A 13,034-nucleotide genomic window follows, 5' to 3' on the forward strand; every position below is an offset into this window, starting at 1 on the left:
TAAAGCAAATGAGCCGCGTCATGGCTTTTCATTATTTTGACCACAGTTCTGTTCCATACCTGTTGTTGTATGTTAGGGTAAGTCCCTGCTCTTTGACCATCAGAATGTGATTTGTGTGATCCTTCTGACATGAAATTTAGAAAATATGCATGCCCTCGAGATTGTGGTTTGCAGGCCCATAGCTCATCTTTAGTCCTCAGTGCTTTTATCCGTTAAAATCAAAGCCCCTGGTGAACACGGGTTATCTGGCGTTTGTAAGTCTAGATGCCAGCTGTGCTCAGCAGATCGTGTCCATTTGGCAGAAGCCATATCTGTCCAGGCAGAGTGTGCTTCCCCTGCCCTGCCACCTTCTTGCTCCCAGGCCAGCTGGCACTGCACATTCCTGAGCCTCATCCGAGGCCAAACAAGCCATTTTCTGCCTTCCCCACCCACAGGAGCATCTGAATGCTAACAGTGGAAGGGCATCCTGAGGGAGGCAGCTCCCTTGGAAATCCGGAGACCTTGGGCGGGAGCCTGGCGAAGCTAAAAGCAAGTGTTAGAGCCCTGGGATCAGAAGTACCAGGATCCTGGAAGTCACGCTGCCACCTCCATCCACAGCACCAGACAGAAGGGGGGCCAGAGCTGCACAGCTCAGGGTACACACAGCAGTGACGTTACTTTCCAGGTCATCCTTTTCTCTTTTGTCTTGTTTTTGCTACAACCTTCCATAGGGATGTAACTCACCGCAGCCAGCATGCATGTTACCTGCATGTCCACGCAGCTAAAAAGGCTTGGGGAGTTAAACAAGAAAGATTTACCTCAGTGAGTGGTGAACCCACTCCCACCGCCTCTGTGCTTATGTCTGAAGTTCAGCTCACTAAGCACATCACATTGTGCTGTGACCATTTAAATGTAATTCTGTGATAAGTGTTTACTGCTTTGTCTCTTTGTTTGCTTCCTTCTTTACATGACTGCTTTATATAGATTTTACTTCAGATCCTGAAAGCTGAACGATCAAATCTTTTTCGGGAAATTAATCTACCTTAAGCATCAGCTTTCAGAAACGCATAATCGGACTTTCTGGGAAATTACTGTTGTCGCATTGTTAGAAAACACAAGTCATAGGATTTCACAGTGGTTCCCCTACACAAGCTGAAATCATTGCTGCAAGTTTATTGTGATTTCTGTTTTCCATTACACTACATTAAGTCATAAACAAATCATTTGAGAAGTTGTATTTCATGATAGGTAAAAAGTCAGTTGTATATAAACTTGAGTTCCTAAAAGTATGTATTCATTTAGATGTATTTGCTTACCTAAAACTCAGAGGAGAAATTGTTTAATGTACTTTCACCTCCATGTTATACTGACTGCTTGTTCTTAATAAAAGACAAAGGAATTTTAGTTCATGAAGATTAGCCAACATGTGGCAATGCAATTACCTGCAGCAAAAACATTGCACTCATTATATTTTGAATGGGACATGACATGCGGAAGGAAATGTGAGTTAGACCATCCAAGCTTTATCATTCAGTTTTATATTGTGATGACTTAGCAAATGCAAAGATGGATCAAAAATAAATGGGAAAAAAATCTTGTTAACTTCCAATTGTAAAACATGTTATTAGCTTGTATATTTCCAAATAATATTCACTCCAAAAACTAGGAGAGGAAACTTCTGAGGAGCAAAGCCTCTTATCACACGCCGTATGGAAGTGTCTTAATTTCTGTGAGCTTTAAAGTTTTTTCATGAAAATACAGTGAATAGTGTCAATGTTTGCCCCTTTACCAATTGGCTTATTTTTTTATTTTAGAAGACCCCTACTGATAGAGAGATCAGATCTGCCTCATTCAAACAATAAGCATGGTAACATTTTTGCTGTAACAGGAGCCAGTTTGAATTTGGTACACATGTATTGCACGAGGCTTTTCAACACTGCTGGACACCAAAAGGTGGACTCCAAACCTCCACTGGTTGCTGTTGGCTGGATATCTCAATGTGTCTACTCACCAGAACCAGCCTCCAACCTCCAAATACAAATTTCATGCCCACAGTGAATTTACCTCCTACCATCTACACACAGCATTAGAAGCACATTTTCATCACTTCAGTTCACTGATGAACAAGGACTGGGTTCAAATAACGTTAATTCTGAGATTAAAGCACGCAATTAAAAACAAAAACAAAACAAAAAACCAAACCACTCTAATTATGCAAATGTTAAACTGTGCTGAATCACTGAGTTCTTCACATGACCACATTTTCAGCTTCTAAGAGGGAGAGAAAGAGCATTGTCCTGGAGCACTGTGATTCAAGTCATGAAATCTATATTCTCTGGAGCTTCTCAGCAGAGGAATTCCTGGCAAACTTTAAATCAGTGAATGCATGAAGCTCTGCAGTTAGGTGCTAGGCACCAAAACACTTACTTAGTTATCACAAATGTTGTAAGACGTTAGAGCAGCCAAATAATCACAGTAGCTTTATCTCCAAAAGCAGTTTCCTTTTTTTTTTGTTTGTTTGTTTGTTTTAACAAAGCGGAAAAAGACAAAAACATGGAAAGATCAGAAAATTCCAGAAGAGACAAACTGAAAGCTCTTGTTGTTCTAAGTCAATTAAAGTAAAAAGGAAGGAAAAAAAAAGAGAGAGAAAAAAGCAAGCCAATATTTTAGTTCTATGCTTCTTTAGCCAACTGCACGTATTGATTTGCGGCAGTGAAAGGGAAAAGCTGGAATGACCTCACTCTTCTCAGGAAGCTGCAGATACTCAACTTGCAACACATGACAAATAATTTTAGAAAATTTTTGGAGATTTATAACTTTTCTAGAATGAGACATTGTGTAACAAACTGTGTATGGGAAGAACATGCACCATGAATTACTGTAAACTTTAAGTTGGCTCCAAAACAATATACTCCCAGACAATAACACATTCTCTTTTTTCTGATGGCAAGATCATGCTTTCAAACTTTTTTTCCGTCACAAAAATGATTTTGTTTTGTTAAAAGTTGTGAAAAATGCTGAGCGCCAGCCAGCACCGTCCCCCTTCCCAATGCCCAAGGCAGTGAATTCTTCAAGAGCGGCAGGACGCCGCTGGGCCCGCTGGCTGTGGGGTGGCAGCACGGGATGCAGCCAGCCCTACTGCCAGTGGCGGGGAGCCAGCACCAAGCTGTGCCTCAACAGGGACAGCGTGGGGACAGCTGAGCCACCATCACAACCAGGCCGTGCCACAGACAACGTGGCTGTGCCACTGCCACATCTAGGCTGTCCAGCTGGCATGCAGCTGCCGTGACGCTCCCGTGACATTCTGTTCATTTACAGCGACTCACGTGTGGGAAATAATTTGTGAACAGTTGGGACGAGTGAGTTTATTTTTTGCTAAACATGACAGGTAAGATTTCTGTGTCTGAGTCACAACACTCTTTATTAGGATGTGACCCTTTCCTTGAATTTACTAAAGCTGACTTTTCTGCCCAGGATTTTACTGAAGGGGTTTCACCTGAGCCCCTCTGGGTCTGATTCTGAGGAAAAACAAAGCAGTTTTGGTGCACATCCGTTACGGGGGTAGAACCCAGACGAGTAGGAGCTCCCGGTCTCCCTGTCACGATGCTCGCGCACGGCCTGGCGTACCCGCTACCCACGCCCCCCGCAACAGCGAACATGACGTCACGATGACGCCACGCCGCTGCACTTTCCAGCTCCCGTCATGCCCCGCGCCCAGCCGCCCGCCGCGCGGCACGCCGGGAGTTGTAGTGCCCCCAAGGAGCGTCGGCGGTTGCGCAGCGGGGCGGGGGGCGGGTGGTCTCGCCCCGCCCCGCCCCGCCCCGCCCCCGCACGGCACGGCGGGGGACGGAACGGCACACCTAGCCGCGGCGGCGGTGGTGCGGAGCTGAGCCGTGCGGCCCTCGCTTGCCTCCTGCGTGGTGCCTGTCTGCCCTCGGCTCTGAGAGCTGTCGGCTCCGGCCCCCTGCCATGTTCTCCAGGAAGGGCCATGCCGACGCCAGGAAGTGCACGCAGAAGGCGCTGGACCCCAAGCGGGACGTGCTGACCCGCCTCAAGCACCTCCGGGCGCTGCTGGGTGAGAGCCGCGGCACCGCCCCGGCACGGCAAAGAGCTCGGGGCGGTGGGGTGTGTGTGGGGGGGTGGGCTCTGTGTGGTGATGGCGGTGTGTGGGGTGCTGGCGCGTGGTGGTGGCGGTGTTTGAGGCGTGTGCGGTGGTGGTGTGAGGGGTGTTGGTGCTCTCCGGCCCCCCGAGGAGAAGGCAGCCCTTCTCCTTGGAAAGAGAAAAGGAAAAGAAAGCACTCCCTAGCACCACACCGACAGGACGCGGTGGAAGGAGCTACGCCTCGCAGAATATCTCAGCAAATCCAGCAGTTGTGTTGTGCCAGCAAGTGGTTTCCTTTTTTACCTGTAGGTGTTAAATCTCGTCTTCTCTGAAAGGACGGAGAAGAGCTGCCCTCGAGGCAGGGACTGGAGCCCTTTTCGAAGCCATGCCGCTCTGCCTCAGCTCTCCTTCGAGCTCCCTTGTGGTTTTGGGTAGCTCTGCCGGCCACGGCTCCTGCAAGGCAGCAGTGCCTGTCCTTTCAGAGTTACAGAAGCCGTTAGGAGGTCAGCAATGCGATTTACTGCCCCTGGTTTTGCAAACTGGCTCCTGTCACTCAGCGTCAAAATATTCGTAATGCAATGTTGTTTGGGCACACAATAGCAAACAACCCTCCTGGTTCTTTCAGAAGACCCATATGTACAGGCTGCTCTTTTTAGCAATGCTGCTTTGACCTTTTATTCTAACTTTAAAGGGCTCATGTAATTGTATTTTGAGATATGCTTCCAGTGTCTGTGACAATGTTGAACCTCTCTCTCTAGTGTCCCTGTAGAGTTGAAATCTTAACCCTGGTCTTTTTATTCTGAACATTTAAACCTCTCAGTGAATTTTAGCTGTGTTCTATGGTTTGTGGGGTTTTGGGTGGCTTCGTGTTCTGCTAGTCAGCAAACTGCGACAGGAAGAGGCTCTTTTAAGAATTCTTGGGCACTGTTCCAGTTCAGAAGAATCGGTGACAGTGTTAATACTTGTTATTTTGGATTATTTTCTTTAGAAACGGGGAGGAAAAAGTGACGCATGAGGCTTGTACTTCTTGTGTACTCTACTTGTTTTGTTGGTGTGCTGGCCCATTTCAGTCGAGATTGACAGCTGTGTGGGAGCCTCAAAGAGGTGCTGTTTTCTGTGAGACACAAGTCGCGGACTGAGGAGAGGGCCCAAGGTTAGCAGCTCCTCAAGAAAGTAGGAGTTGGTCACCATGTCTTCCCTGGAGGAGCCTCTCTCCGTTCGGTCAGCATCCACCTCATTCTCAGCCCCTCCATGCGCTTGTTCCCAGTGCTTTGGAGGATGCGAGGACCAGCAGTACTGCCCAAGAAGAGGTCGAGGCTTTGCAGAATGGAGGTGCTGCTCCTCCAGTGCTCCTCCGCCTGGTGCTGTGCCAGGCTGCACGGGAAAACCTGGCTGTGGTACGGAGCCTGGAACATCAGTGGTGTTGAGGATAAAAGCCTCTTTCTGTGGTGTTTCCCTGACAGGAGAGAATACATAAAGGGCGTTCTCAGTGAGCTGCAGTGGAGTGAGGAGCTTTTGTGGTGAATGTGATCCTGGGTGAGAAGAGTAGCGACGAGTTTAGCTGGTTACAGGCATTTAAGTGATTTTTACTGTTGTTGTTTCTTGTAGGTTTGATTAAACTTCTCTCTGATTTAAACATATTTCCCTGCGATCTACAGCCTTTAACTAGCTTATGTCAAGATATCTAGCTTATCTACAGCCTTTAAGTAGCTTGTCTCAAGAGATTTTTCTGGGTAATTAATTAGTGGAGAAAGTGCTGGACAAATCAGTAAGGGGTCTCATCAGGCTCTAAAAGTGGCCCTGTTTCGCAGGTCTTTTGAGCAACAATGTGTTCAGGTTTGCCTTGCCCAGTCCATAGTTGTTTAAGCTCCATCATTTGGGCTCTCAGGTAGAGAAGTTCGGTCACTGTGCAGGGCACCAGGAGACAGGTGGCTGGTACTGCAGTCCCTCTGTGCTGGGGATGGTCATGCTTCTTGTGGATGGCGCTCAGCCTTTGCTCTGGAGCTAGCCACAAGTGAAGAGGACGTGTTTGTTCTTGTTATAGATTCCTCCTGTTCCTTCAGTGCGTGTAGAAAATCTTCACAGTAAGAGGTCTGGTGGTCATTTTTCTGTTTATCCCTGCTGGGGACCAAGCTTGTACCTTTCTTGTACTGGAGGTGTATAAAATGTTCTGCTTGCTTGTGTTTTTTTAATCATACTATATATCTACCTGTCTAAGGAGAGGAGTTTGAAAAGACAGAAGAAGATCGCACTTTACCTGCGTTACCCCGTGTGTTTCAACTAGATATTTATCTTATTGTTTGTAAAGCACACGATCAATATTAAAATTTCAAGCTTCATTTTAAATAATCTGGGGTTTTTGTTTCCAAGATGAGGTTTTAGAACGTTTTGTGAAGCCATCTTTCAGAAAGATGTTCTGAAAGACTGTAGTCAGGGCTTGCAGGCCATATGTTTCTCCCTTCTCTTCCACCCTCACTAAAATAAGCAGACGTAAAGATATCAGAAACATGGCAACTTTATATTCATGTTCCCCTTTCAGCCCTGTGGAAGGACATGACCAAAACCAGGACATGATTATTGGAGAGGAATGCTTTAAGGTGCAGTGCTGGAGTTGCTGTGGCTCCTGGGTATACCCATTTACGAGGGTGCTCATTTTTGTGAACCAGGGAGGTGCAGAGGAGGTTGCCAGGCTCCTATGATGGATCTGACAGGTGGAACAAATGGGGAAATATGCCTATTAGTGTGACGAAATTAATTAATGTCCCAAAGCAGGTGGTGCATGAGGTAGTGTTGTCTGGCGGTCTTCTGTAATGATACTGATTACCCGGTTGGCTAGGGAAAGAAAATGTCACTTCTGAAGAAACACCTTTTCTCCAAGTGTCTGTTACGTTTGGATACAGCAACCCGATTTGTTGGTTAAACTTATTAAACATTGGTTTTAAGTGATAATGGCTATCAGTGCCAGAGGGCTGGGTAGCATACTGGTGGTGTGTTTGCTGAAGGGCCATGGTATGACAGCTGGCTGTCTTCTAGCAGGTATGTTTTATTGCAGGGACGGCGTCAAAGCAGTCTCCGGTTATGTTACCGAGATGTCTTCTTTTGAGAACTTCAGTAAACATGGTGGATAGTATGGGAGTGGCTTTTTTTAAGATAATTTCTTCATAGGAACGATTGCAAGTATGGGTTTTATGGTATTAGTCAAACACAGAAAATGAAGCAAAGCATGGTAAGAACCTCTCCTAAGGATTTAGGAATTAAGGAAACAAAGCTTTTGATATAAAGACTCAAAAATAGTTGGATACTTCCCTACCCGATTGCTTCAGGTCTCTTAGCTGTCATCTGTGTAAGTCTGTCTAATGCCCAAACTGGAAAAGAAAAAGATTCGCTTTAAGTCTGCATTGCTTATAACATCTCTCAAGTCTCTGGAGCCCTTCAGGAGCCAAGTTCCTTCATCTTTGAGGTGTTTTCCTCTGTTTGGTGGGTTGTTACTCACTAGGACGGTTGTCTACCTACATGATGATACAGAATACTGACCAGAATTATGACCTCACTATTTTAAAGTGGATGTTCGCTTCTGTAAGGTAAAGGACCAAAATTTCCTCCATTTTTTTTTATTTCTATAAAGATGTTCTAACTTTCAGAACTTAGGTGATGTCAGCAGTAACTTCTTTTCCAAACCCAGTGTGTGGAAGCATCGATAGCATGGCCTTTTCTGAGGATAGGATTGAAAAATCATGTTTTTATAACTGATGGTAATGATGTGCAGGCTTGACAATTTCCACACGTAAATTAAGACCACTGTACTGTTTCCTGGAGCCTTTTGTGTGGGGCTTTTTAAACATAAATGTATCTTTGCTCTTTAAGGCTTTGTTTCCATGGCTGTTCTCGGGGGAAAAACATTTTTTTAATTGAAATGCTGCTCTCCACGTTTTTGCCTTGGGTGGAATTGTAATGTTTAGTTTAACAGCTTTGTATGGTTTAGTGTCTTTCCCTTAAATTTTTCGTGTGCTTTCAAGAATGGATCTGCCGTGACACAATGCCTCTTGTGAATAATGGTGCTGTGGAGAAGCGACTGCTGTTTGCTGTGGTGCTCCCCATTAATCTAGACAATGTCATTATTTGCTTATGCATAACAATGGATGAGATACCACATGATAAGATTTTATTTCAGGTGATGTTCCTTTCCTTTGTGGTGGTGTTTTTATTCATTCCAGAGTGCGATTTGCCTGGGACTTCAGTGCATGCTTGGGTCTTAAAACTTCTTGATTGCTTAAGGCTGGAAATTATAAAGTCAGTCTGTGGGTAGGCTTCATGAATGATCTGTGGTGATTTCAGTTGGCTGCCATCTTCACGTTATGCTTAGAAATAGGTGAAAGTGGAAACTTATCATTGCCGCCATTGGGCGTGCTGCGAGCTGCCGGAAAGGTGGTGACAATACAACTGAATTAAGCGGCTGGACTTTCATTTTCTTGTTCTGAATGGTGCTAAGGATGACAACCTTGTGCTGGAAGGTGTGGTGGAGGCGAGCTGCGAGTGTGCCTCAGGTAACTGAGTCTGGCTCCTGCATGGAGCACTGGCTGCCTACTGTGCTTCCCATGCTGCTGCGTGTCCGGCTGGAGATGGTGGAGACCTCCCCTGTCAGGTCTGGTGTGGGCTCCCTCATTTCACCTCAGCTCGTCCCAGCGGTGGTGGGACTGCTTGAAGCAATTGCGATTGCAATTGCCTGGGAGATTATTTGGCTTTTTTTCAAACAGCTTTGCAGATCAGTGAGTCCCAAACTTGGACATTTGCTGGGGTGGATTGTTAGACTGTACGCTTATTTCTGTTTGGTTTTGAGCATGCTGCCTGAGTAAACTGTGTGCCAGAGGGCTGAATGCAGGCTGGTGGTTGAACTAAGTGTGCGCCTTGGGGCCTGTGCTGCAGCACCTGGCTCCTGGGTGCGCACGGACTGGCCGGCTGCGCTCAGAGCTGCGGCTCTTGGCAGGCTCGTCAGCTGGCAGGGCGCTTGAGACTGGACGGGGCCGCAGCCACGTCCTGCACTCTAGTGCACTGCCACATTGCTCCGGGTAGCAGGGGTGGGTTGCTGGTTGTGCTGGGCTTGTCCTCCTTCTCCCTGTGGAGCAGTAGACAAATGCACGGTGCTTCCTACTGAAAGCTCCTGGAGTAGAGTAATACGGAGTTTGCTAGGTTGCCAAGCACAGTCCTTAATATATTACTTCAAAAAAATGCAAATCGAGAAGAAATCATGTTTTTCATTATCTCTCTTCACCAAAAATGAGTCAATAAAGAATAGAATTTTCTTTCTTTTAGTTCTCAGACTTTGTTCTACACAGTTCTGTACAGCTCAAATTATGTACACTTGCTAGAGATGTTATTTTAGGCACATTCAAAAGTGAATGGTTGTAAACTTCTTCCTGTGTTTAGAAAAGCCATTGTTTTTTGGATTACATGTGAAATTTGAGGTGTTAATTCAAATTAGAAGATTTCTAAAATAATTTCTTTTTAGTAATTTTGAGTTTCCCTGCCAAATGTATATTTCTTTGAGGGAGGGGAAAAAAAAGGGAAAATTATCTTATGGGCTTTTACTTAATATTTAAAGTTCTAAGTTGAAAGAATTGTGTGATTTTTGAGATGGTAAGTAAAAAATGTATGTAGTTTCAGGGGTGAGGCTAGTCATAAAAGTTTACCATTAACCAGAGCATGACTGCAAAGTCATCTTTTCATCTGCTTTGCCTTCTTTAAAAAGTACTTCAGACAAAGGAAATCCCTCAAGTTTGTGTGAACTATGTATAAATAACATGAAACCAGCTGACTCTGGAAGTTCATGGAATTAAGGGAGGATTTCAACTGCTTAAATGAATACAATAACATTTTGCAGTTAATAGAAAGATAAAAGGAAAACTGATGTGCTAATGACATGATTATTGCCCCCTCTTATTTTTTTATACCACAGAGGGTAATGAGAACTTGTAATAAACACAAGTTCTTATTAAATGGCACTAGAGTAATTTGAGTCCCTAGATTTTAAGCTTAAGTAGTAAGGCAAGTAAGGGTGACTTGCCATCACCCTTTGAGCCAACTTTGTCATATTCTATATAGAAGTTTCATGTATGCCGTCATGAATCTTGTTGTTCCCTTTGCTTTGCTGCAAGAGCTGTGATGTGTTGATCAAAAGTACTGGCTAATGACAACTGCCCTTGTTTGGGGAATGGAGGTAGGTGATATGTGCTTTTGGAAAGGCACCAGCGCTCTGATGGCTGGCGATGTTTGCCAGCTTGCCTTAGATTTTAGTGCTCAGAGTTCTGAATTCACAAGGTGGTTGCTTTTCAGCAGAAGTTATGTGAGAGCTACTTACCGGTCCATATAAATAGAAAAATAGAACCTAACACCTTCAATTCAATCCCAGCCTTGCTGTTTAATTTTTCTCGAATGCTTACAAGTACTTCAGTCAATTTGATTTGCCAACAGTTGGTATTTTACCTTAGTATCTTTAACAATAAATAAGGAAACTTTCTCTAATGTTTTCCCTTTGAAAATCTGAAGAATGAGCCTTATCTGCTACAAATCAAACAGACCTGTAGTAGTGATCCAAGTTACTGTCTTAGGCTTTCTGACAACTTGTATTAAATCGTCTTGAGAAGGAGTCTTTCTTGACATATTTTGTTTGTCTGTGATGATCATTTTTGGTGAAATGAGCAGAAGTGGCTGGTTTGCGTGCAGAGCCAAAGCAGGAGAGTAAAGAAGCTTGTGAGTCCCAGGTGCACTGTGCATGGTGCTGCCTGTACAGAGATGTTTTCTCTTCCACTCTGGAGAGACCTGAGGAGGAGAGGTATTGATTTTTTTTTTTTTTTTTAAAGTTAGGTGGGCTGTGGTATTGGAATTGCAACTTACCCGTAGGATTGCAAGGAAGTGTTGCTTTTGGAGTGAGTATCTCGTTCTAGAGTAGTAACTGGGGGTATTGTTGGCCTTTTGACATCTATGGTTCAAACTTCATAACCTTAAGTTTTGAAATTTAAGGTTATAGTTCTATATCCCTTTATGAGATAGTTCAGTAGGAAAAGGATGCAGATATGAGAATGCATGCTTATGTCAGAATAGCAGATGAGTCATCTCCAAATCTCCAAAATGCCACATTTATAGAATAGAGAACTTACATTTTTTTGAGTAGGCAGTTCCTTTCTCCTCCTTTCACAGTTTCAAGGAAAAAATTCCTTTTTGTTTACATTTTAATGACCTCATACTTTCATATGAAATTCTTGTAAATGAAAGCCTTGTTTTCTCCTAGAGTTGTATTTAACAGAACGCATTCATAGAGGGGAATAATTGCACTTAGCTTGTGAATTTGAGACCGTCAGCTTGTAGGAAAAAGATATCATGGAAAAGAGTTTCCATGTGCTAATTGTTTCCATAGTGCAAACACCAAACAAAGCCTTACTACTGAAAAGGTATTACTTTATTCATTTTTTTTGGGGGGGGGGAACACAAAACCCCAACGCTGTCCAAGGCTAATGTCATTCTGTTGTAGATATGCGATATTATTGGTGGCTCTTGCTGTAGTCAGCTTTGTTGTCTTGGTTAATGAATGGCTTTCTTGAGAGATGAAACTTCAATGAGAAAAAATGTTGTTAATGATTCTTCCCCTTTATCCTCTTATTTATGGGTGGAATCATCATCTTTCCTTGACCAAATCAATTACAATAAAGTGGAAACCAACAAAATCAAAGTATGTTTAGCAAATACCAGGTTTAGGAAGTGTTAGATCACTTTTTTTTCTTAAAAATAAGTTTATTTGAAATTTTAGCCCTGGGTTAAGGCCTGAGGAAGTGTTGCATGTGTGGGTTTTCATTATTTTTTCAAAAGAGTTGAAAGTATGCTGTTTTTTTTTTTCATTTGATCCACTTGCCAGATAAATTTAATAACTGCATTTGCATTTTGCATATGGAAATCATTGTTGGCATTTATGTTTTTTCCAAAAGTACCTGCTTGACAATGCAGAAACTATTTGGTCAAATAGCTCTGCTGACATCAAAAGGTACCTTGTAAAATACTTTCCTGGAAGTGGTTTGGAAACAGAAGAATGAAAAACATGGAGGAATATTCTGGTCTGAGGTTTTAAAGATGGAGAGGTAATGAAAAGGTGTTAACTGTGACAATCTAAAAGATGCAGATCAGGTTTTCAGAAGTATTCTTGGCTGGTGGGATTTCCAGAAGAGGTGAAGGAATGCAATAGGAACAGTTAGTCTGTTAGCCCAGTGATCTATGACCTCTGCTTCAAACATTAACTATACATTCAAAATGCTTTCCTACACCAATTTTCTTGTCTGATTCGGTTTGTCTAACATAGGTTCATGTATTTAATAAATAATGATCTGCTTTTTAATTAGAAGTCCAGCTTGTATGCCATTTCACATGCTGCCTGGGTCGAACTGTGCGATGGCTGGCTGTACCACCACCTCTCCGTGGCTCTGGACCTTGGTCCCTGGGTGCTGGCAGAGGGCAGTTCCAAGCAAGCAGAGTGGCGGCAGAGGTCCAGGGTGCATGCTCAGGGTGCTGCCACTACTCATTGATGTCTTATCTGAGCTACGAGTCGTGCACGGTGCCCTTCTTCTGTTTGCTGTGTTGCTTGGCATTGCTGGTGCTTACTGATGTTGAACACGGCGGGACAGGATTAGTTCAGATATGCTCTGCCTAAGTGGTTTGTTAGTTTGAGATCTCCTCCAGTCTCATGCTGAATTGAAAACAAATCTTCTCCCATGGTATCTTTTTAATTCTCAAAATCTTAAAGAATCATTTTAGTTTTGATTTAATTTAGGAAATTATTTCAACTTAGTTCTGGAGGCTTCCGGAGTTGTGTGCTCTTGTAGTAGAATTACGTCCAGATGGATATTAAAATTCATGTTAAATCTGATTTCAGATATTGCAGTGGTGATGAAGGTCTTCAGATACCGACATT

At 43.7% G+C, this 13,034-nt stretch overlaps 1 protein-coding gene across 1 annotated transcript in view; it reads left to right on the top strand.

The window, feature by feature from the left end:
* Positions 1–3,783: 3,783 nt before the first annotated feature.
* The window catches only part of RALGAPA2 (Ral GTPase activating protein catalytic subunit alpha 2), a 136,683-nt gene continuing 127,432 nt past the window's right edge, over positions 3,784–13,034 (top strand). The window contains exon 1 of the mRNA XM_035565481.2: positions 3,784–4,054. Coding sequence (XP_035421374.1) covers positions 3,949–4,054 — 106 coding nt within the window. The 5' untranslated portion in view covers positions 3,784–3,948. The remainder of the gene's footprint in view (positions 4,055–13,034) is intronic.

This window comes from Cygnus atratus, chromosome 3 (assembly GCF_013377495.2).
Source record: "Cygnus atratus isolate AKBS03 ecotype Queensland, Australia chromosome 3, CAtr_DNAZoo_HiC_assembly, whole genome shotgun sequence".
In the NCBI taxonomy this organism is placed as follows: domain Eukaryota; kingdom Metazoa; phylum Chordata; class Aves; order Anseriformes; family Anatidae; genus Cygnus; species Cygnus atratus.